This window comes from Micropterus dolomieu, linkage group LG02, assembly GCF_021292245.1.
Source record: "Micropterus dolomieu isolate WLL.071019.BEF.003 ecotype Adirondacks linkage group LG02, ASM2129224v1, whole genome shotgun sequence".
NCBI classification, from domain to species: Eukaryota; Metazoa; Chordata; class Actinopteri; order Centrarchiformes; family Centrarchidae; genus Micropterus; species Micropterus dolomieu.
The window spans coordinates 28,350,587-28,373,347 of record NC_060151.1 but is presented as its reverse complement, the minus strand read 5'-3'; the positions used below and the strand labels follow the sequence as shown (position 1 = coordinate 28,373,347).

At 40.6% G+C, this 22,761-nt stretch overlaps 1 protein-coding gene across 1 annotated transcript in view; it reads left to right on the top strand.

The window, feature by feature from the left end:
* Positions 1–352: 352 nt before the first annotated feature.
* Positions 353–22,761, top strand: part of tmem104 (transmembrane protein 104) — a 65,227-nt gene continuing 42,818 nt past the window's right edge. Inside the window, exons 1-8 of the mRNA XM_046036864.1 lie at positions 353–819; positions 1,546–1,612; positions 2,337–2,458; positions 4,182–4,263; positions 8,349–8,442; positions 9,885–9,968; positions 17,686–17,785; positions 19,508–19,604. Coding sequence (XP_045892820.1) covers positions 1,568–1,612; positions 2,337–2,458; positions 4,182–4,263; positions 8,349–8,442; positions 9,885–9,968; positions 17,686–17,785; positions 19,508–19,604 — 624 coding nt within the window. The 5' untranslated portion in view covers positions 353–819; positions 1,546–1,567. The remainder of the gene's footprint in view (positions 820–1,545; positions 1,613–2,336; positions 2,459–4,181; positions 4,264–8,348; positions 8,443–9,884; positions 9,969–17,685; positions 17,786–19,507; positions 19,605–22,761) is intronic.

Sequence of the window (22,761 nt, the reverse complement as noted above, 5' to 3'; positions counted from 1 at the left end):
GTTGTGTGACCTTGCACCTTATTGAGAGGATCCGTCAGTTTCATCTGCAGAGAACCATAAACTGATTTGTTATGAATTTAAATTCAAGTGAATGATTTTTAAAATTTTATTAGATGAGGCCTCCCTCCAGTCACTGAACCTCACTTTGGGAACCTCTGAGCCTGAGTCCTGCACCTAGCTCTGTCCTGGACACCTGTCAGGCAGGCAGCCCAGTTTTCCCCCACTCTTTCACATGCAGACTGCAACAAAATCAAATTTCATAATATTTTAAAAGCACCAAAAATCTATCAAAGGTGAGGTTGATATGCTCAGAATATACACTGCATGCATGCACAGACAGGTGTGGATGTCATATGACATGAACAGGTGTCACATGACATATACAGACAAGCTAAACACAATAATAACAAAGACAAATCCGTTTTTTTTTATTCACAATAGAAGCTTTATTATATAAACAACTAATCTCAACATATGAACGACGGAGATGGTTTTATTTTGAAATTCATTACCGGATGTGTGCGTTTGTGTTAGCGGAAGCGTGACGCCTGTTTGTGCCGGAGCGGGTCAGCTGGTCGGTTAGTTTACTGCTTCAGTTAGCTAAGTGTTTGAGCCTTGCTGGCCCATGGGGAAGTGTCTGAGCTTTCTGTTTACAGACACTTTCCTCCTGTTATCTGACAGCGGAGCAGCTTATGTTAGCTAGGTGTTTAGGATCTGCGTTCATTCAGGTGGCTAGTGAGGATTTAATCCAGCTGACAGCTTGGAGCATCCTGCTAGGCTAGCAGCTAAACTAGCAAAATACCCTGGATAGAAGTTAAGGTGAGAAGTGTTCACTTTTGTTTTCATTAATGACACTCGTGTAGTTAGCCACATGATAGCTAGCTGCTCACTTTTATCTGTGTGTTTTATGAAATTTCACAACAATACATCATCCGTATGTGTTTTTGTGTGAGATAGCTAACGTGATTCTAATGCCGCCAGTGTTGCTGCAAAGACATGTCTGCTCACTGAGATCAACAGTGACTTAAACTTTATAGAGGCAGGAAGGCTTTTCTGAGTGACCCTGTTCTTCATTACGCTGAATTACTGTCATTAATCAAGTGAAATAAGTAGTTGTTCCTTCCACAGTCTCTGCCCTGAAACAAACAAACGTACTGATCAGTAGATTATTTTGCTAAAGCACACATTTTTTTTAAAAAATCTGTGCTGCTTACTAAATCATATGTATGCCGAATTGAAAAGTGATTCTTAAAGTTTAAGAAATGTCTTGAATCGATTTTTTTTTTAACCCGTGTGAATTCTTGCCAAAGTTGAATAAGTGCTAATAGCAAGATAAGTGATTGGGGTTCTTTTTGTATGGAAGATAGAACTGAACGACCACTTGTTGTCTTTTTTTTCTTATACTGGGAATGCTTATTCTTACATTACAGACCTTGTACAACTTGTTTTGGAAATACTGTACTTAAATATGGTCAAACTGATAAAAGCAAGAGTGAATAAAACATATAGCTGGCTTCTGCTACCTGGCTGCTGTTGTCCTTTCAGGTAAAGACCAGGGTGATCAACCATGGCAGGTGGAATTACAGAGACCGGGGAACCCTACTCCGCGTTTGTGAGTATCATGCAGGATGCTTTGGTTAATTCTTAATCTCTTTTAGATAATTTAAGTTCAGGCACAATGTGGGATTGTCATTAGGCTGTGTGGTAGCCAGAAGCTTGAAGCTACAGTGGATAGATTACTGAATTCAATGACAACCCGACTTTGCAAACTTATGTATTACTTCCTTGCTTATAATAACAGGGCTTTCTTTTCATGAAACTTTCTGTGGGTTATCCAACGGATGTAAGGAGAGATTGTGCGTTTGAAAGTGCTGTGAAAAATAAAGAGGAAGCTAAAATGCTTACACACCAGGCCCGTTTATGGTCTGGAGTTTTGACAGCACATTTGAGTCCCTCGCTTTGCTAGGTCAGCATGACCCTGCCAAAAAGATAAAGTTCTGCTGGTGAAAGGTTTTTTTTTTTTCTCCAGGAAGCTAAAAAAGCTTTGAATCATTAAAGCGCAACCTGATAGGGGTAAAAGCTGCCTTAGTTGTCTTCCATGGTCGATTCCTTCATCTAGTAGTCTGATCCTTATCAACTAGGGTGCTGAGAAACACCTGATACTGCAGGGTCTGAGGTTGAAGTAAATCATTAATATTAGATTAAACTTAAGTGATCCCTCTAGAGAAATTAGGTCAGTGCAGCAGGAGGTGTACAAGCACACAACATACAGTATAAAATGAATTATATCAGCAGGGCCTCATTAGACTTGGACATTGTTCTCATGTCTCCTCCAGGTGGGGCTGGTGTATATGTTCAATCTGATTGTGGGAACAGGAGCTCTGACCATGCCCAAAGCCTTTGCTACAGCCGGTTGGGTGGTCAGTCTATCACTCATCGCCTTTTTAGGATTCATGAGGTAAGTCTTGTTCTACCGCAGCCTCGAGTTGAGAGCAACATGGAGAATACCTGTACTGCACACTGACCCACCTCATGTCCATTTCCAACATGTGTCGCTTCTCTTACTGTCTATTTGAACAAAGAGCTAAGATAAATGTAATTAGAGTTTTATTTGTATGCACAAGGTCAAATACTTGTTTTTCCCTTAAGAAAAGGTACCCTATATTGGAGGGGTTGTTTTTGTCATGGTGTGGTCTTTATTAAAGAAACTCTTAATGCTACAGGATTCAATTTTAGACAATAGTTCTTCCACCAGCTTGTGTTTGGCCTTTTCCTGTTTCAATAAGACAATGCCCCCGTGCACAAAGCCAGCTCCATAAAGAAATGGTTTTCCCTGTTAAGTTTGGAAGAAGTTGAGTGACCCAGAGCCCTGACCTCAGACTCTCTCGTCCAACATCAGTGTCTGACAACACAAATGCTCTTCTGGATGAATGGGCAAAAAATATCACCGACACACTCCCATATCTTGTAGAAAGCCTTCCCAGAAGAGTGGAAACTGTTAAAGTTGCAAAAGGTAGATGCTGTAGAAGTTCCTTTAGGTGTAATGTGTTTACTTTTGTCTATATAGTGTATTCAGAGGTGAAAGGTTGTTTATTATTCATGTGTGTAGTATGAATTGGTCTGAAAGTAATAAAATGGTTGCTCTTGGGCTTTTTCTTATGTTGGCAAGTACTCACATGATCAGTGAGGACGAGTACACATTGAAGTTTATGTTCCTTTTTGAAAATTGTAGCGATTTATTTATTTATTTTTTTAAGAGAGAAAGTTTCCTTCTTTTGGATATTTGCTGAAACTTGTTTTCATTTGAGGCAACAGTTAGCCCTGGATAGCATCTCCTGAAACCTAGACATGTTCAGTCACTCGTTGGCTAGTGAAATGTGTTACAGGAAAAGTGTTGAAAATATGAATGTTAGGCATCGTCTTTGTGATTTGTAGTTCAAGGGTCATGCATACCATCTCCTCTGACGCCTACCCTCATTTCTGCGTTTTAGTAATTTTACAAAAAGTAAATGGTCTGTTTTTGCGTAGCGCCTTTCTAGTCTTTCGACCACTCAAATTGCTTTTACACTACATTACATTCACACAAGTGCAAGAACCGCCGATCTTCCAATTAACAGGCAACCCGCTCTACCTCCTGAGCTGCTGCACAACATCGATCAACTTCAACTCCAACATGATCCACTCAGTTTCAGATGCAGTTGTAGCGTCTAGCCAACTCTGGCCTAGAGTAAATGAAATGTCTGAGTTACAGTAGATCCAGGAGAATCTTCCACCCCAGATTTTCTACCTAAGTAATTGTTGTGTTGATTTCATATTTGTTTTCAGGCCGTGTATAAACAGTAAAGATGTCACTGCAGCTGTTTACGTTGTCTTTGTTGTTGCATGCCAAACACACAGACAAAGAGAAGCGACTATGCATGATGGTCCAGGACCAGGGGAAGGCAACAGTGTTGTAGAAAGAAACATGCACAAAGATGTTTGACCAGATGTTTGTTGTAATAATGGATAGACTCCGCTGGTGGAAATTAAACATATGTTGCTGTTGCTATGAATAATAAAATAAATTTTGCACAGTTAATGACTTAAATGATGGTGGACACACTTCATTTGAACGCCAGGGTCATTACTAGCAGCTCGTTAACCTAAAGGTCGTCTTATCTTTCACTCTCTCCTGTCACCAGCTACATGACCACCACGTTTGTGATTGAGGCGATGGCGGCGGCCAATGCTCAGCTGCGCTGGAAGAGGAGAGAGCAGGAAGAGGTGAGATGATGAACTCTGTCTTAGTTAATATGTAAATATCTTTAATAGGGGATTGGATTGGTTTTATTACTGGATGGACGGTTCTCTGTTTGCTGTAAGGATGTGTCAGACAAACCAAATATTAAAGTAGTAAATGTTCCTCTCTGTCGGGGGGAGTTTGTCTAATAAGACATTAAGCCAAATACTATTTACACTCTGCAGGCAAAAAAAGTGGAACTAATGTGAGTATAAATGCTTCACAGGGACATTTCCAGTTCTTTGCTCCAGTTAATGTGCTTTCAGGTCTTGTTCTGACATATTTAGGCAGCTAATAACAGAATTAACTTCATCTTTTTTTTTTTTTTACGACGATAAACCAGTGAAATAATCTGCGTCAATATAAACACAAATCCAGAGGGACTTCAGTCAGGGAGAGTGATGGTGTGCTTCTGTAGAACCACATTGCAAGATTAATGAGAACTATCCCTTCTTCCTTTGGAGCATGCCAGCTCCCCTTTGTTTCATTGATTCTAAAAAAGAAAAATAGACTTATGCTGATCCAGACTTGGCACTGAGAAAACACAAATACTGGATAATATGGGAGCATGCAGCGGACAGGGGTGCACTCACTATAGGATAATACTTTGTTACTATGGATGTGTCCTGTTGAGTTAAAGCTGGATTTATACTGTGGTTAATGGCTCGTCATAGATACCTCTTCCAAAGGTACGTTAGGTCAGTGCTAGAGAATGGCGTCGCCCGTCAGAAGGCCCAAGTCCATTTAGTAGGCTCACCGCAGGGCTTAGTGATGACTCAAAACATCACGACACATGAATACAAGAATTTCTAAACCAATCATTCAAAAATCTTCATGAACTGGTCTGCGATTATTTAAACATGTAACACATAATAGTAGACATTAAAGACCTTGCAGTTTACTTAAACATCTTAAAGTTGTGTTTCTGTATCACCAATGGTGAGTGATCTTATCAATGAGCGGGCGTCCTTATTTGACCATATAGACATCTCCTCTTTCACATTTTCTGTCTGTTTGTTGAGAGAAACAATGACTGTTTAAATTTGTAGCCCCGTAAAATACCTAGACTGTAGAATATATCATATTTAAAGACTGAAACGAAATTCCCCTTTTAACAGGAAGCTGTATTTTTTCTTTAGAGGTCTGTTGTTGTTTTATTGTCCAATCTTAGCACAAGTGAAATGTGTCTCTTGCTACCCGTCTTTAAGAAACCCAATTTGGATGAAGCCGTCAGTGTAGGACTGTACCTCAAGGGAAACCGCCCAGGCTTCAATCATTTTTCCTTTGACTAAGAAAAAGACTTGGTGCACTTTAAATGGCTCGGCCTTTTGCTTTTTGTTTCTCCCCCTGGTACAGAAGTCATCTTGCTTAATGCCTGTGGGTTTCCAGTTGAGGAGTTATGAGCCTGTGGACAATAGCCTGACTCTAACTGAGCCCCAAACACTCTGCCTTGATTCATGCCTCCTGTACTCCTCTCATCCGTTTCCTCCCACGTAATGGAAAACAAGAGGGGGAGAAAGCTGGAAGTGTTTGCCCCTGAATGCTTTTTATTTCGCTCTGCTTGAGTGAAGCATATTAACGAAAATAAAGGCCATTTTTACGATGATGCATCATATGTTTTCCAAGAAAGTCTCATATAAGTTTATTAGGTGGAAACCGGAGACGGTGAGTTACAGAATGGCCTTTCTTTCTCTGTTACCTGCTATAGAAATCATTTTAATCCAGCTCATATTGAAAACAAGGCAGGTTTGTAGGGAAAGATACAGTATCCAACTCTGGCCTTGTGATGTGAACAGGCATAGTGGATGATCTCTTATAGGACATCCCCTGTGTGAATGGTAGTAGTGGAGATATGACAAGCCTGTGCTGGGAGTATAGTGGGACTTGATTGTGTTAATGTCTTCTCTTTATAAAGCTTCAACATGGGCTGTATTCTTAGATATTCTCTCCCCAGATGTAAAAAAGCCATTAAGAAATGAAAAGGGCACCGCTAATGGTCCAGTCTTACAAATCTGCAAGCACAACCACTGTATATGGATATATTTCTATTACACTTACAGTATGTCAGAGTATGGTTGTGCCCAGCTGAAGCCTCATCATCTAAGCTAGTGGTTGGCAATAAGCAGCGCGCGGGCCAAAGCTGGCCCACCAGGAAGAATATCTGGCCCGTGGCCAGTTTACTTGGATAGCACCAAAAACAATATATAGAGGCTGGTGCTGAAACAGAAAAAGCAAACAGCTAAAGTTACTCACATAATCACTAGTGATTGTGCCTACAAAATAAAAGAGCAACAACATTATTGCAGCAGTACTTAATTAGTTTAATTTTTTTTTTTTTATTGAGAGCTTTTACTTTTTAAAGTCCTGAAGGAAATACAAAAGGCTTACTTGACACACCTCCGAAAAAGCCGTCAGAAAACGTGAGATCGGATTCCCCTGAATGAGAAAAGCAGGAAGTTCCTCTGCCTGGAGATACTGGGAAAATAAGCGTCATGTGGACCACTCGCCGGGAGGCACCCACTCCTGCACATGCTTAATTGTGAACGTGTAAGACGATCTCTTGATAATCAGTTTGTTGAAAAGGGAGAAAAAAGCAAGTGGGTATTGAACACAAAACCTTTTGCGCAGAAGTCCTGTGCACTACTGACTGTGCTAACCAGGCAAACAATAATAGCTGTATTATAAATGATCAATTCATCAATTGTCTCTAAGCTGTACATTTTATTACATACTTTGCGCAGGTCAAAAGAGCCAGAATCCCGGAATAATCTGGAAACATTGCATCCCTTATTGCTGCATTTGTTTCTACAGTGATATTTTATGCTTTGTTGTATGTTCAAAGCACACCGACTGATTTGCACATGTGCAACAAATTCAGTTCATTTTGCCATAGGCACCAGTGTTATAATCCACCTATTTCGCAATGTTAACAAAAGTGAGAAATAATTTGTTTATCTGCCCTGTGATTCAGATCAACCCCAGAATGTAAAGGGTTCTTCCTTGGTCTATGCTACACCCTGCCCCCAAGTTTCCTGAATAACAGGCCAGTTTTTCTGTAATCCTGATGGCAAACAAACAAACAAAAACTAAAACATTACCTCCTCACCAGCTCATAAACTCATTAGGAAAGTGTTTACTGAGGTAATAAATCAATTGGGAAGTAGGGTAATTTTACCATTATTTCTAATGCTTATTTTTTTTTTGCAACCAGTGGAGTCGCCCAATGCTGGCCGTTGAAAAGAAATCAGGTTTTAGGGACTTGTGCAGTGGCTTCACTTTTCAGACCCAGAGGTTCACTCTTGGTGCGGACCCAGTAGTCATGCAAGCGTTAGAACAGGGTTTTTCCAACATCATATCATGAAAAGCCACCAGAAATGAACAACAGATTAATTTATTTACATATTAAATGTTAAGTATGTCTGAGAAATGTTTTATGAGCATTTGTTTTAATTCTTTTCTTTTTAGGACAACATATTGTAAAGTCCAAATCATGGTGTACTAATGTTGACATCGCTCTGCCCTAGAAAAATGCTCATTGGCCTGCATGGATTCCCAGATTTTACATGTAACCTGGTGTTCGACTTTGTTTCTTTATCAGTGTCTTACGCACGCACAGCCCGACTCTGATCCATAGCTGCACATGCTAATCTGGTATTTTGTTAGGTTTCTTATGTTTGCTGTTGCTTGTTTGTTGTTTGTCACAGAGCCATTAGCTCCTGTCACTCCTCATCTCCTCTTCCTCCCTCAGTCCCTGCCAATGTGTCACTTTAATTAATTCAGCTGATGACACTCACAAAGTTGAGCCTCATTGACATTAATCTGCAGAGAATTTGTAAGATGATAAGAAGTGATGTGTGGGTATGCGGTTGGTGTGAATTGCGAAGTCCTCGATCCTCCAAAGTGCTTCCCAGCTGTTGCTTGTAATTTCCAGATGTTGCCTTTCCCTGCGTCACGCACAGAGCAAATAAACGCTGTCTTAATCGCTTGTAAACTGACTGTTGTTTATGTTACGATATTAGGAAAACACGCAACCAATATAGAGCTTCACACACTCGTATTATCTCCACAGATCGATGACAGCGACTCCACCTCTGAGTATTCGGATGATGATGTCGTGGGCCGAGGCCGATCGGAGCCGGAGACGAAGCCCATCTTGTCTGTCCGTGAGTACGATAAGTGTTTATGGCACATGGATTTTATTACTGTGCCACTACTGACAACAAAAAGGGGGTTGAGCCGCTTATAACTGGGCACAGTTACATTCTGGTAAATCAACATGTCGTCCAAACTAAAAGACTAAACAGGTAGTATTTTGTTGTCCTGCAAAACCATTTATTCTGCTTTTAAAACTGCTTAGTTTAAGTTAGAGAGAAACTTAGACTTAGTTTGACATGGGAGACCACTGTTTCCCAGAAAGTCACAAGCATCGTTGACCTATATATCCACCCTGACCGCTTCCTTGTGGGGTTTTGTGGTGAAGTCACAAAATCACGTTACTTACGCCTTTGCTCCAGACCGACAAGAGTCATATTTCTTTAAGTGTTAGTTGTATGGATTTTAATAAATGACTGATGCTGTGATTTTTCTTGTGAGTATAGTCTCATTGTAGGCAACATATTTTGTAGGCAGGGACAATGGATGAAACTGCACTCTTAGTTAACCTTAGCAGAGGCTTTTTATTAAAAGCTAGAAGAGTAAACTCAGTAGAGAGCAGACCTCCCTCCACCAGGCCTGGTATCACCAAATTGCCTGTGAATAACACGCCGATGTCTTCAGTCATTTTGCGTGTTATCACAAAACCTTTTTTTTTTGTTTGTTTTTCACATGTCATTTCACACCATTTGGTCTCTAATGACATTTGTTTGTGCAGAGAGGTCGTGTCATTTAACGTGCGAATGTCATCGAGGAAAAAAACAATCAGGTGAGGAATTTTAAGAGCAAGACCACGTAGGGATGATGTCAGGGTGGATGGATAGCTCAAGCAAACACAGGACTTTCACCCAGGAGACTGTTAACAGATTAACAGTACGTAACGTATTTTACTTGAGTCACACGCGTAACTTCACTGGCATAACTAACGTTCTTACCTACCTGTCGGGTAAGAGGACAGAGCGGCGACCAGTCCATGGTGGACACTGCAGTCAAAAGGTCCTTGAGCAGTATAAGAGATTTACCCGCTGAAAGGTACACACACATTAAAACGTGTGCAAATGTGAGTGCTGCTGTTGTGTCACTTCAGTTTATCCACTAAATCTTAACAATGGTGAACAGTAAAAATCACAGTTTTTTTAAACAGGGTCACGGTGCATTGTATTCAGCAGATGTGCTTTTTTCTGTGCACCTGTGTAGGCTAAGCACTGACCGTGAAAACAAGAGATGAAACTGCACTGCAGCTGCTTAATCGTACTGTCTAATGTGATGTGTTTGTAATGTTTCTTGTGTTGTCTGCCTAAATGTTGTGCTATTTTAAGTGTGCACATTGTAATGCAAGACAAGTTTCTGAGAAATGAGTGTAAATAAAATGAAATCATTACACTGCCCTTTGACAGTTAATTACCTGTACTGTGCACGATGTTCACTGTAGGTGGTTTCTGTGTTTTCACAGAGCGATCAGGAGGTCACGTCGACCATTTCGACATTGTGGAGCGGGTTGAGATGGGTCAAATGGCCTCTATGTTCTTCAACAAAGGTAATCTTCATCCACCCTCAAGCTTCTACTCTCGCTGCCCATTAGTCAATTAACTGCAGACACCACCATCGTTAGCCACGTGTAACATTTATGGGAGAGTAGTGAAGGTTGAGTGTTTTTACACCTTTCTCTCCAATCCTCACATTCACAGAGGAAGGCTGCTGGCTTTCTAATGGGATGTAATTATATATGGATAAATTGCCTTTGGTTGTAATTACCTGTTTGAGACTCCATCATGGCTGTTAATCTCCCTACTGTGCATGCATGTGGGAGGGGGTACAACCTGTACTTGTGGCAAAGGCGGTAAGACTTCTGCCTGAATCATTTGGGAGGTAATGAACCCTCCGTTAACTTGTGATGGCAAATTGAAAGCAGAATCACGTTCACCTTGAACCACACAGAGCAAGCTTTACATTCCTCATTCTTATCAATACATTGTCCTGGCCGTGTCTGCGTGCAGCAAACCCCCTTCCCCTCATCTCTTCCCTCCCCTTGTCGGCTTACATTACGCCGACCGGCTCTTCTTAACCAGATGCGAGTGACTCAACAGTCTGCGGCGCCCCCGTTGTCGCAGGAATAAAGGAACAACGAAAGGTCACAGCTCTGACAACATCATCTGTGCTGACATGTTCTGTCCTTCGGCGTTTCAACACTAGGTGGAGCAGTCGGCACACACACAGTGTAACACACGTCCACTCGGCTCATGTTCACACTCGCACGTGTGATCGCACTCATGCTGCCGTCATGCAGCTGTTAAAGCTGCAGTGTGCTCCCATCCATTCAGCCTCTTGTCACTCAGCTCGACTGTCCTGCCTGATAAAGGTGAAGTGCTTTAAAAAAAAAAAAGGATCTTTCCCACTATTAAACAGACGGTGCAGGTGTGGCACGTGGAGGTATTGATTGGTAATAAGGAAATGAGTTTTCTCTCCTCTCCCCCCCCAATGCTATGGGAAAGCTGCCCAGTGACTATAATCAGAAATGAATTAGATAGGCACGAGTCCCGGCACATGCTGAACGAGGAAAGGGGAAATGCAGCTCCTCCGCCGTCTGTCCTGACAGCACCGACCTGCACAGTTTCTACCTGCTATCCAGAATTTTCACACCTGTGTGCGAGCTTACTTTTTGTTCACAAATGAATAAATGAAATGGGTCCAAGATTATATTTGAGTTTTGTACTAATGCCTAACTTCTTAATGTTTAAAATGAGCTCAGTTTTATTTATCAGGATCTGTCTAATCAATTACAAATCTGCCAGACATTCGATGCCAACTTTTCAGTCAAGTTTTTAATACTCTGCTGTGCTGTGGACTACGGGTCGCATTCTGGACGACCACACTGGAAAACGGTGTGAAAAGCCGTTTTTCAGAGATTTGTGTCTCCTGGAATAAATTCACAAAGTTGCAACCAGTTGTTAAAGATAGTTGTTTAGGGAGAGAGAGAGAGGTTTAAACCCTGGCTCCTTGTCTCACCTCTGTCTGGCTGACGAAACATGGTGTGAAGAGGGTGTGAATGATGAACTGTCAGTGTTTGAAAGTTACAGAAAAGCTGTTAGGTTTTCTGAAGCTATAAGAACATCCGGCAAGCAGTTCTGATGTTTCTGATGAAGTTTGCTGGCAGCTTAAAGCTGAAGCAATTAGCTGATTAATTAATTTGTCGATCGACATTCTTTGGTTGATGTTTCTCATATGTGAGAGCTTTTCTTTGTCATACATGACAGTAAATTGAATATTTTTGGACTGTTACCAAAATCTTTTCTTAATCCACTAAAATTTCACTTTTCTTGGGTAAATTTGTTGATTTAATTAGTGTTTAGTAAAGTTGTAGACTCAGTGCCAGGCGAGAGCGCTAATAGAAAGGACAGTCTTGTGTGAATATGTAAAAACTTACTGATTAACTGTCAAGTTAATAATCTTGATTAATCCAGTCATTCTCAAGATAACAAGATAATAGTTAGCAGATTTATAATGAAAATAACTGTTAGTTGCAGCTATAGGTTTTTCATTCTAGCTCTGCCTCTTGGTCAGTGAGGATTCAGATTTTATAGTTTTTCAATTTAAATAATCATCTAGAGTTTATGCCTGAAAATGTGAGTCTGAGTAGTCCTCCAAGGGAACGGATGTGCATTTTGTTAGAAGTGTCAACTTAATTCACACAGGCCCCGGGAAACAAACCTAAATTGCAAAGGATTATGGTTGTGTTAGGGGACAGATCTGATGACCTATAGTTTCTCTTTCTTGGAAAGCAGAGGAAAGCGAATTCAGCTGAAGGCAAACTGCTGTCTGGACTGCCAGTTGTATTCAGCTCTTTCTTCATGTGTTCAAGGAGGTTAATAACAAAGAAAGAGTGCAAACAAGTCCATTAAGTTACAGGACGGTAAAACAGTTGTAACACCACTTCCCCACCCTTCACAGATGATAAACAATAGGCGGGACTGCATGCTGTCTTTCTATTCTGCTCCTTTGCAAGCAATTAAACGGCATCTCTCCTGCTGTTTAAGAGGCACTCGTGGAGGGCATTTGACTTCCTCCTGGACTGAAATTGACATGGCAGCGGTAAGGCAGGCTTGGAATAAGGCCATGGGTATCGTATCTGCCTGACCTGCAGGCACTGACAGGAATGTTGATGGGGGCTGGTTTATCTGCACCACTGTGGAAAGGTGTTGCTATAACCTTCACATTGATGATTTGAAAGTTGATTAGAAGACGACTTTGGTTAAAGTCACAAAACAGAGAGGCTAACGGGGCGCTGTCCTTGCATCAGCATCTTGTCTCAGCTTTTCTTACCTCTGTGATGTGATGTAGTGGATTATTTCTTCAACTTTAGCAGTCCTTCCCCTGACATACAGAGGACCGTGGCAGCGAATAGTAATTTACTCTGCTGCAACCCGGGCTTCTGTCTTTAATGAGAGCCAAACATGCGCACATCCATTTTTAATACTTCAGTGACTTTTACTTAAATGTCATACTTGAGCATTGAGAGCATTTGCAAAATGAAAATCAGGCGTTCCTGAGTCACTGGGAAGATAAATGGATGTGTTTGCTTCGGCTCGCAGCCCAATCATTTTCCATAAGCCACTCCATTGATACTTTACTGTCTCTGCAATGTAAGAAATGCACTGTAATTTGTGCATCTCTACGTTCTAATGGCTAACTGTGATCAACCCAACAGATCGATATTACGAGTTGAGTACCAGGAAAGATACTTGCTCCAACGAAAACTTGATTTGTTTCTCAAAATGAAGCCAAGTGAGAACTTTTATGTTTTAACTTCAGTCCTTTTAGAACTTTACTCTGCTTCCTGATGGTTAGAGGCCCATGTGGACATGTGGGGGGAGAAATTAACACAAGTAGCTCAGATTTTGTAGAACTCATGCGTTGCAAGAAGAAACTGATTTCTGTGTTGAAGGTGTGTTTTTACAGTAGTCTCATAGCAGGCTGTAACATGTCTGCTAAAAGCCTAAAGAAGAAATTAAATAAGGAATGGAAAACCTATTAGATGTTTGGACAATGTATTTCTGCATTGTATCCCCCCTTTACCTCCTGCCTGCTTCTTTCTGTTAGAAGTGTATTTGTATGATTTGAATTTGCCTTTTTGTAACACTGTTTCCCAGCCTGAAGGTAATGTTGTGAGCAGTCACGATAAGATTAGATTAGATGAGTATATCTATATCTATAAGAGGGCACGTCCAGGTTTATCAGTATATTTCTTGATTACAATTCTTCAGACCTCTGAATTGTTGCCCAGGACTTTTTTTTTAGCAGTTCCAATCCGATGTCTGATCTTGCTTTCTTTAGACGCTAATGATAATGAAAATAACCTTTTAGTTGCAGCCGTAGTGTAAATGATGTTAACTATTGATTATTTTAATGGTATACTGACAGAGAAATCCAGTCTGTTACCTGCACCACCCAGAAGTTGTGTTAAGTACTGTAGACTTAAATTGGCCATCATACCAAATACTGTCCTATTTACTTATTTTAGAGACGTGTTTTTAATGGTGTTATTGCCTTCGTCTATAATCTGAGTTCATCATCAGTTCACTCTGATTTAGAAGTGGAAGTAGAATTTTAATATAAGGAGAGACAAATTAGGTAAATTTCACTTTCCTCCTTCCTTGTCACCTAACTCCATGAAAACAAGTCTACTTACAGGGGAGGTCAAAGCAGACTTATAATTGGATTCTTAAAATAATTCCTGTTATGTAATGTACAGTACTAAATCCCTACCATTATACGGTTATAAAAGTGCCTTCACATATTATACTCTTAGCTAACCAGTGGCTGCTTGCTTCTGTAGCTGCTCACGGAGAGGTTGTCAGGCCTGCTGTCCGTCAGAAGCAGAGTGATGATGGATAGTGGTGCGTTTCACAGCTACATGAAAGACCGAGCTCCTACGTGAAGACCTATTTTGCAGCATTTTCGCCTGTGGCTCTGGGTAATTGGGAAATATTAGTTACAGTGCCGTGAAGGCCTGCATCCCTGTGGTCATGCAGGGCTCTCGCCTTGCTATCGCTTACTGACAGCGGCAGCAGAGTACAGTATGTCCTGTTTTTGCTATCTGCCACCGGGACACTAATATGCCTTGTCCAACAGTTTACCACAGGAGACATTATGCTGTGCAGAGAAGGATTTGTTTCTTCAGCTATACAATGTGAGAAATTAGACTAATAAAGAATACATTTTCCTTCTTCTTCCTTAACCCTAAAACACAGGCCTGTCCGGTTTGAACCTGGAAAATATTTTATTATCATATATCATATACTGCTTGAGTCAGACCGATATTTCATCATTTCCTTGCTTACAGAACTACTTACACTCTACTTTGCATTTTAAGGCTGCATGAAAATAAGTACTGACTTGAGCCTTTTTCTTGCTGCACCTGACATTAAGTATACCGTTAAACCATCACTTCCAAAAGTAACTTATATTGTCTTGTGACTCATGCATTTGTAATTGCATAGTTTGGGTATTGTTGGAAAAGTCGATAACTAGTGATGAGACGATACCCGGATTTCGATGCTGATACCAAAACCGTACTTTCGATACCTTTCTTTGACAAATACCAAAAATGTTTTTCTACAGAAGCCATTATTTGTTGTATTTAATAAATGTTAAAAGCACCATAAGGCTATGTGCAGCAACGTAATCAGATTAGAAGTTATTAGGAGGAAAGATTTTCACCATCAGAAAGTTAAAGATGATCTTTTATATATAAAATTGGTCATCTCAAACTTTTCTCATCACTTGCATATTTTTTCAAAGTATTGATTAAATTAAAATCACCCAAGGCTGAAGCACTTAAAAATTCTTAAATCAGTGCAATCATCTCTGTTGATTGCCCCATTCAGTGTTTATTGATTTGGTTGTTTTTATTTTCAAAATGACGCATAATGCTCATTACAGCTTTAAAGTAGAGCTAGTAAAATCTTTTGTAATGTGATTTTCTGTTTCATGTATTGGGTTTTCTGTTTTTTCTTACTTTTAAGTGGAGTTGAAGGGTTGGTGTTTCGTGCATTCTCATAAAACTGGCTTTAACTTTTTAACTGATTCACAGAAACATCAAGTGCCAGTAGAGGCAAACCATGGCCCTATATAACAATATAGTTCTGTTTTTTTTTGTTTGTTTGTTTATTTCACAGCCTCGGCCATAATAGCTGCTTCACAAATACAAAACTATTTGATCACAGCTGAGCTGAAAAGTGGCTGATCATGTGATATCCCAGTTCTGATCCAGTCATTTAAATGTGAGCATCTCATGATGTGACAGAATGTAATAAGTGATCAGATAAATGTTTGGACAGTTGCTTTACATTTGCACATGTCCAGTTCCTAAATCGGAACAATGCGAGAATGATATATTGGAATAACGGTCCAGAAATTGTAGACAAATACCATGTGGTTGAAATGTCTTTCAATTAGTGCTCAGACAGTCGGCAGGTAAAAAAAGAAACCCCTCCAAATACTAACATACAGGGTGCAAAATTAACTTTTTTTCTCCACCGGCCTAATGGCTTGTGAATGATTAAATTTTTCGATTCAATACTAGTCCAGTGGACAGCACTGTGGCCTCACAGCAAGAAGGTTCCGGGTTCAAACCCCAGTCGTCCTGGGCTTTCTGACTAGAGTTTGCATGTTCTTCCCTGTGTCTGCATAGATTTTCTCCCAGTTTCCCCCACCATCAGTACCATTGACCGGCGATACTGCTATAGATCTGGAATTGGTCCCCAAGCGCCGCACAGCAGCTGCCTACTGCTCCCTTGAGGGATGGGTTGAATGCAGAGGATATCTACCAGCATCTGGCTGTAATTTTGTACCCTGCTTACATACTATAGTACTTTAATTTGCGGCACGGCTCAACAGTCCACTGGAATCCATTCTCCTTCATTTTACCACTGAGTTCTTCTGCACCTTCTCTAGGCACTGAGAAATGTTCTCTTTAGCCCAAATATTCAGGAAGCATGTCACTTTGTCGTGAGTCCAGATTTGTTCCGGGCTAGTTGACATTTTGGTAGCAAAACAGCATGAGAAAATGTTTTTAACCAATGAAATGACACATAGAATAGGTTGTTTCCTGTTATTTGTTCGAATGGTGTTGGACCACCTCTTAGACACGGACCAGAGAGCGTTTGTCTGTGTCCAGAGTTTGAGTCTTGACGTTCACACCAACCCAAATGAACCGCACCAAGGGCATAAATGCTCCAGGGTTTGTTCAGCCGGATTAAAGAGTATAGAGCAGAAATGATTAGTCAATCAATCAATTAGTCAAGTGACAGAAAATTAATAGGCAATGATTTTAAAGTTTATTTTTAACCAAAAATGTCAAAACTCTTCAATTTTAGCTCCTCAAATGTTAGGATTTGCTGTTGGCTCATATTGACTTGCAGTAGCACTCTGTAGGCCTCCAGTATCTAATGTTGGTTTCTGACTGTGAACAGCTTTTTTAAAACTAGATGAATGCGTACTGTCTGTTTGGCTGCCAGTTCCTTATGTTTTCAGCTTTTTGTCACAGCCTAATTTAACTGTTTGATAGGCACCCTCAGCTCTTAATTCATAAAATAATTAGTGTCGCCCATAAAGCTGTGAATCTGTCACTTTTTATTTCTTTTTAATGGACTCTATGTTAGTAATGAATTAGCTGAGGGGTCCAGTTGGACGGTTGAACCCCCTTCTGAGAATTCAAGAGCATGATGGATGTGTGGTGCACTGTGATGATCTATCTGCTGGTAAAGCGTTCGATCTTGTCTTGGCAAAAGCAGCCGGCTCGGGGCCGCTAGTTGGGCGCGTGGATGAAGAGAGAAGGGCAGATGGTTAAACGCTTGTGGCTGTGGAGAGTAAAGACTGATAAGGAACATTTCCTTCATGGAGTGATTTGTTTGTTTAATTAATGCTATTTATATTTTTCATTGGACAAATAAGATGTGCCTCCGCTGTACAGGCTGCTGTCCCAGAAAAGGGATGGAGGGACGTAATGAGCGGAGGTGTGGATGAGAGTGCATTTTAATTGAGATGGCACCATAGTGGTAAAGTCTGACACACATGGTCCATCAAGCATGCTTCATGATGAAGTGTTTGGACGGCTGATAAAGATGAAAAATGTGTTTGATCTTCGCTTCCTGACCTCCTGTTACTTTAAGAATCTGTTGATTTTCTTCACATAGACAAACTTTAAACACATTTCTTGAGTCATATATTGATCTTTTTTTATATTTGTCTTTCAGTTGGTGTCAATATGTTCTACATCTGCATCATAGTCTATCTGTACGGAGACCTGGCCATCTACGCAGCAGCTGTGCCTATATCACTGATGGAAGTTGCCTGGTAAGACCAATATACATACTTTATCACATTCATTCTCAGTTTTATAGTGAAATAAAACTTCTTAATCTATCTACAGATAGATTATTTTAGATTTTGTGCTTTGAAGAACATTTGCTTTTTTTTCCATTTTGGCACTGGCTCCTTTGCTCTTCTTTGGTCGTATAGTCACCTTCTGAACTCAAGATAAATACAATAAAGCTTTGGCAACAGAGGCCTTTAGGCCTGCTGACCTCTTACGGGTGCTGCTGGCGCCTGATACATGCTGCCCTGCTTCCAGGCAGATTTTTATTGCAAGTCCGTTGGCCAGACTGGGTGAGAATGAGGTGTTTCATAAAGTTACGGACTCAGCCCTTCAGACCCTGGACCAAAGAAATAGCTTTACCCTCTTTACTGTTGTTTTAGTGACAGTAAAAGTTTCTGACAACAATGTTTTTGGTAGTTTAAGGCAGTTAAATCATTTTAAAAGAAAGTATATCTGTTTTATAAACTACCACCATGTTATCTCAGTGATTTCTCTGACTTGAAAAACGTGTCCATGTCGTGTCCCTGCAAAGCCAGGTCCATTTGAAACTTATTGTTGTTTACTCCTGAAAACAATGTCATTTTTTTTGTAAAGATCTCAACCATGCTCAAACAAAATGGCTGAATCGCTTCCTCGTTGTACTCTGTAGGTCAGTAAAAAAGAAAAGGTCATTCTCTTGTGGTGCAATGCCAATCAGCTGTTTAATTTAAGATTGGGAACATAAACATGAATATAGGTACATAAATGATGTGTGATTGCCTAAAATGAACATGGCAGTGGTTACAGATAAAGTAATAGACAACAGAAGGCTGTTGTTTTCACATGTATCTGGAGATGGTTCTCTAAAAGCTCTTTTTTAGGCTATAAGAAAATGCAGGCTTGGCGTGGACGGAGGGCCAAAACTGGGAGAAAAAGATGCGTCTTCAAATTTAGCCTCACTCATAACATCCAAACTTGACCCCTGTTACCACGTTCCTCGGACACACAGCACACTGACAGAAATAGAAATGATTACCTAGATCGGATCTTTCATCAGGACATTGTTATAAAGCTTTCACATTACCTTAACTAAGTAAACTGAATTCCCCTTACAGTTTCCTTCATTTCTTGTTACATTGAATTTACTTAATTCAGTCCTGATTTTGAGTTGGAAAAAGTCGTCTTCTCTTAATTGTTGTTGTGACAAAGCGGGCCTATCTCATCCTGTCCTGGGGCACAGCACGCTGATGCTGTCTTCTCGTATTAAATTCTCCTCCACTGTGGTCCAAACCCCGCTAACCTTCCAGCAAAAATAAATGTGAGATGTAACTGAGACTTCAAAAGCAGTTAGCTTTGCCTGAAGGCACAAACTGCAGATTTCTTAGTGGCATGGGCAGAGCCAGATGATTTTACTAAAGCTCAGTCTGTCACGCAACAATGATAGGGTTTGTGATTACATTAAGAGATACTCTTTAAGTTTTTACAACCTCTGCTGCACACAACATTTTTTCTTCGCTTTTCCTTTAGCTGATTCATCCGATTGTGTCTTTCATGATATGTAAACCCAGACATTTAAATGACACGTTGTAATGAGAGTTCAAACATTCAATTTAAAAGGGCAGTGTTGATGCTCTGCAGTCTGCATCAGTTTCAGATAGCAATATGTCACAAGATTGGGGTTAAACATTAAGTTGTGTTTGTTTGTGTTTTTGCCTATGCAGTGGAAATCACTCCTGCAGCGCTGGAAGTGTGAAGTACAACGAAACAGACCCGTGCTGGGGTTCTGTCACGAGGAAAGATGCGTACCGGGTGTTTCTGGTAAGTGTTGATTCCTCTTCACAACAGCATGCGCTAGTGATGGACCCATCAATCAGGCCGATATCTGGCATTTTGAGGTAATCAGCGGTGGCCGGTACCTGCACTCACAATGCTGATAAACATAAAATGTCTGCAGATACGTCTGCAGGCAGCCTTGTCAGTTTGGCTTCTGTGGAACAATGTTAGTGCTCCCCCAGTGTGAGTTTTGGGAAGGTGATGAAAAAGTTAGTTTGGAGCCTTAAACGTCCTCAGTCACCATCGTCTTTTCTAAATGTTAATACATTCCTCCCATCCCAAATCAATATCAATTTTATTTATATAGCACACTTAAAACAACCAAGGTTGGCCAAGGTGCTTCACAGGTTAATTACAACAACAAGACAATACTCACACAGTAAAAGTACAGCAATAAAACATTATATTATACAGTACACGATATATAGTGATATTAAAATTGCCAGGAAAAATAACTTAACTCAAAGGAAATGCCAAAGAAAAGAGATGTGTTATGTGTATAATGACAGCTAATCTAATGTTAAACCATTACTGGCTAGAGTTAAATATAAATTGTTATACTGTAGAGCAGTGGTCGGCAATAGGCGGTCCGCGGGCAAGAACCGGCCTGCCGGCAGTAACATCTGGCCCCCGGCCAGATTGCTTTGATAGATATCAGTCATGACAGATACAGCTACTCACACAATCACTTCCTCTTAAGTAATTGTGGCTGCAAAATAAAAGCGCCAATGCTTTATGTTGAGTTAATTGAAAGCTTTTACTTTGAAGAGTTCTGAAGGACATTCAAAAGAGTCTCTGGCTTGCTTGACACACCTCTGGGAAGAATGTAGAAAGTTGCGCGGCGCTCTAGTTCGCATCCTGAATTTCCTCAGGGACATGAAAAGCGTCCATAGATTTATGATTGCAGATCAAAAAAACGGGCGCACACACGCTGCAGCACGTGCCTTATTGTGAGCATGTGCAAAAATGTCCTTATAATCAAGTAATAAGGAGGAAAAAACATACGCAGTTAATTGGAATTGATCTTCCAATCTTCCTAACGGGAGTCCCACACAGTGCCTACTGAGCTAAACCTAAACATGCACATGAGTCTACAAGGATTTGAAATAATTTGACTTCTTCTGGCCCGCCACATAATGGCTTGAAAAAAATTTGGCCCCACGGCAGACTTAATTGCCGACCCCTGCAGTAGAGAATAATAGAGCTTGATGATGTCACCTCTGACCAGTGTTGGGCAAGTTACTGAAATTGTAATAAAATATTAGGTACTTATTACGCCTTAAAAAATTAATACCGGTAAGATTACTTTACTTATCACTAGTTACGTTACTATATTACTTTCACCCCCAACCCCCCCTCCAAATAAAGCATTCTCTATGTAAAATAGTTTGCAGTTGAAATCCTTTTGTTCTTTGCATCAAAGTACTGTTACTGAGTAAGGGACGTTAAAAATACAGACTCACTGGATGGTAGGAAATCTTCTTAGGAACCGAGCTAGGAGAAAAGAACGTGAAGAGAGCACCTGAGAAAGAGTGAAGAAGATAGGACAGTATCAGTTCTTTCACTGAACTGTTTACATTTTTACAAAGACATGGTAAAAGTTGAGGATTGTTGAACAATGTGAATATCAACAGGGATTTCTCCTTTTTGGAATGATACTCGACGAAGATGGTTGACAGTACATGAAAGTATACGTTCATGTTTCAGTGCAGCTGCGATTTGTCTGCGTACATCCTGTGCAGGTGTTTTTATCTCCTGCGTGAACAAGGTGTAATGTGCCAAGCCATGCCTGCTTATCAGATGCAGCTCTGGCAACATTTTCCGTCCCTCCCTCGCCTGGACTTCCCCGGACACCCCCAGCCTCTGCAGGCCACAGGAAGTGTGTGTGTCCTTGAAGTCTTAAGCGAGCCAAACTCTGCAATTTCCACTCGAGCTTTAACTTAGCACAGAGACAGTGATAGATGTGCTGATCTCCCCTTGTATAATTTCTCAGCCGCCCTCCTCTCTGCTCTCCCTGTTTCCTGTCCTTGCTTATATTTTAACAGGATGAGAAGACCCCAAATAATTTGTCGATAAATTAACTTTTCCCACTTTATCTCCTGTGGGATAAGCTTCTTACTGTTTGTAAGCAAATTGAAATAATGCTGATTTGTAATCTCTGGTCAGTTTGTTTACACTTGCAGTTTTGCAGTCTAATTTCCCAGTTTCAACTGCTCAGGGAAATAGATATGTAACACCACAGAATACATTTACCAGTGAACACTGACAAGTAGAGATGCACTGATCTGACCTTTTTCTCCAGCTATACTGATTCTTAATAATGGCCATACAAGCACTGCTCTCAACACCAATGCTCTTTTGTTTTTACCAAAAATCTGAAACCTCTCTTTGACTCTGATTAAACTGGAAACGGGTAAGGTCACTTGAAGCTGTTAACTGCACCGCTTCGATGGGTGGAACCTGACAATCTCAGTCGAAGCTTCGCAGCGAAAATAGGATCACGCCATTTTGGTGATATGGGGGTGCTCAACGTCTGATTTTACATAGAACTACCAGTTTTCTCCCAATAAGTTAATATACACCCTGTTACAAGATACATTTCAACATTTAATGCTGTAAATAAACATGTAAAAACAATAAAACTTTAAATTAATGTTTTTAAAGTACGTAAATAAATACAAAATTGTAACGCTAACCTTAGCGTAGCGTGTAGGTGCAGAAGAGGAACACTTGCTGAAGAGACGGAGCCCCGGCTTCACTAGTGTTACGCCGAGTTGTCTGCACCTCGCGGAAACTTTATCGTTTTTAAACAGCCAGCTCCTTGAAATAGACCCGCGAGGAACCGCGACTTGCATGTAGTTGTCAGCTGCACGACATGCACGCAAAACTCTGCACAAGACTGGTGAATGGCAGGCGAGAGAGAGAGAGAAAAGGGTCTTCAAAAAGCCTTCAAAATTTACAATGTAAGTTGAATGAATAGAGACTGCAGCTCCACAGCTGCTCAAGATTAAAGCGGAGCTACCGTGTGTTTTCTACAGAAAATTCTGATGTCATAATAACTGTTAATCAACCATTTCCTGTGTCTGTGCTGTGGACCTCCTAGTTCTTCTCATAAATCAGTTGACAATCAAGCCAACAAATT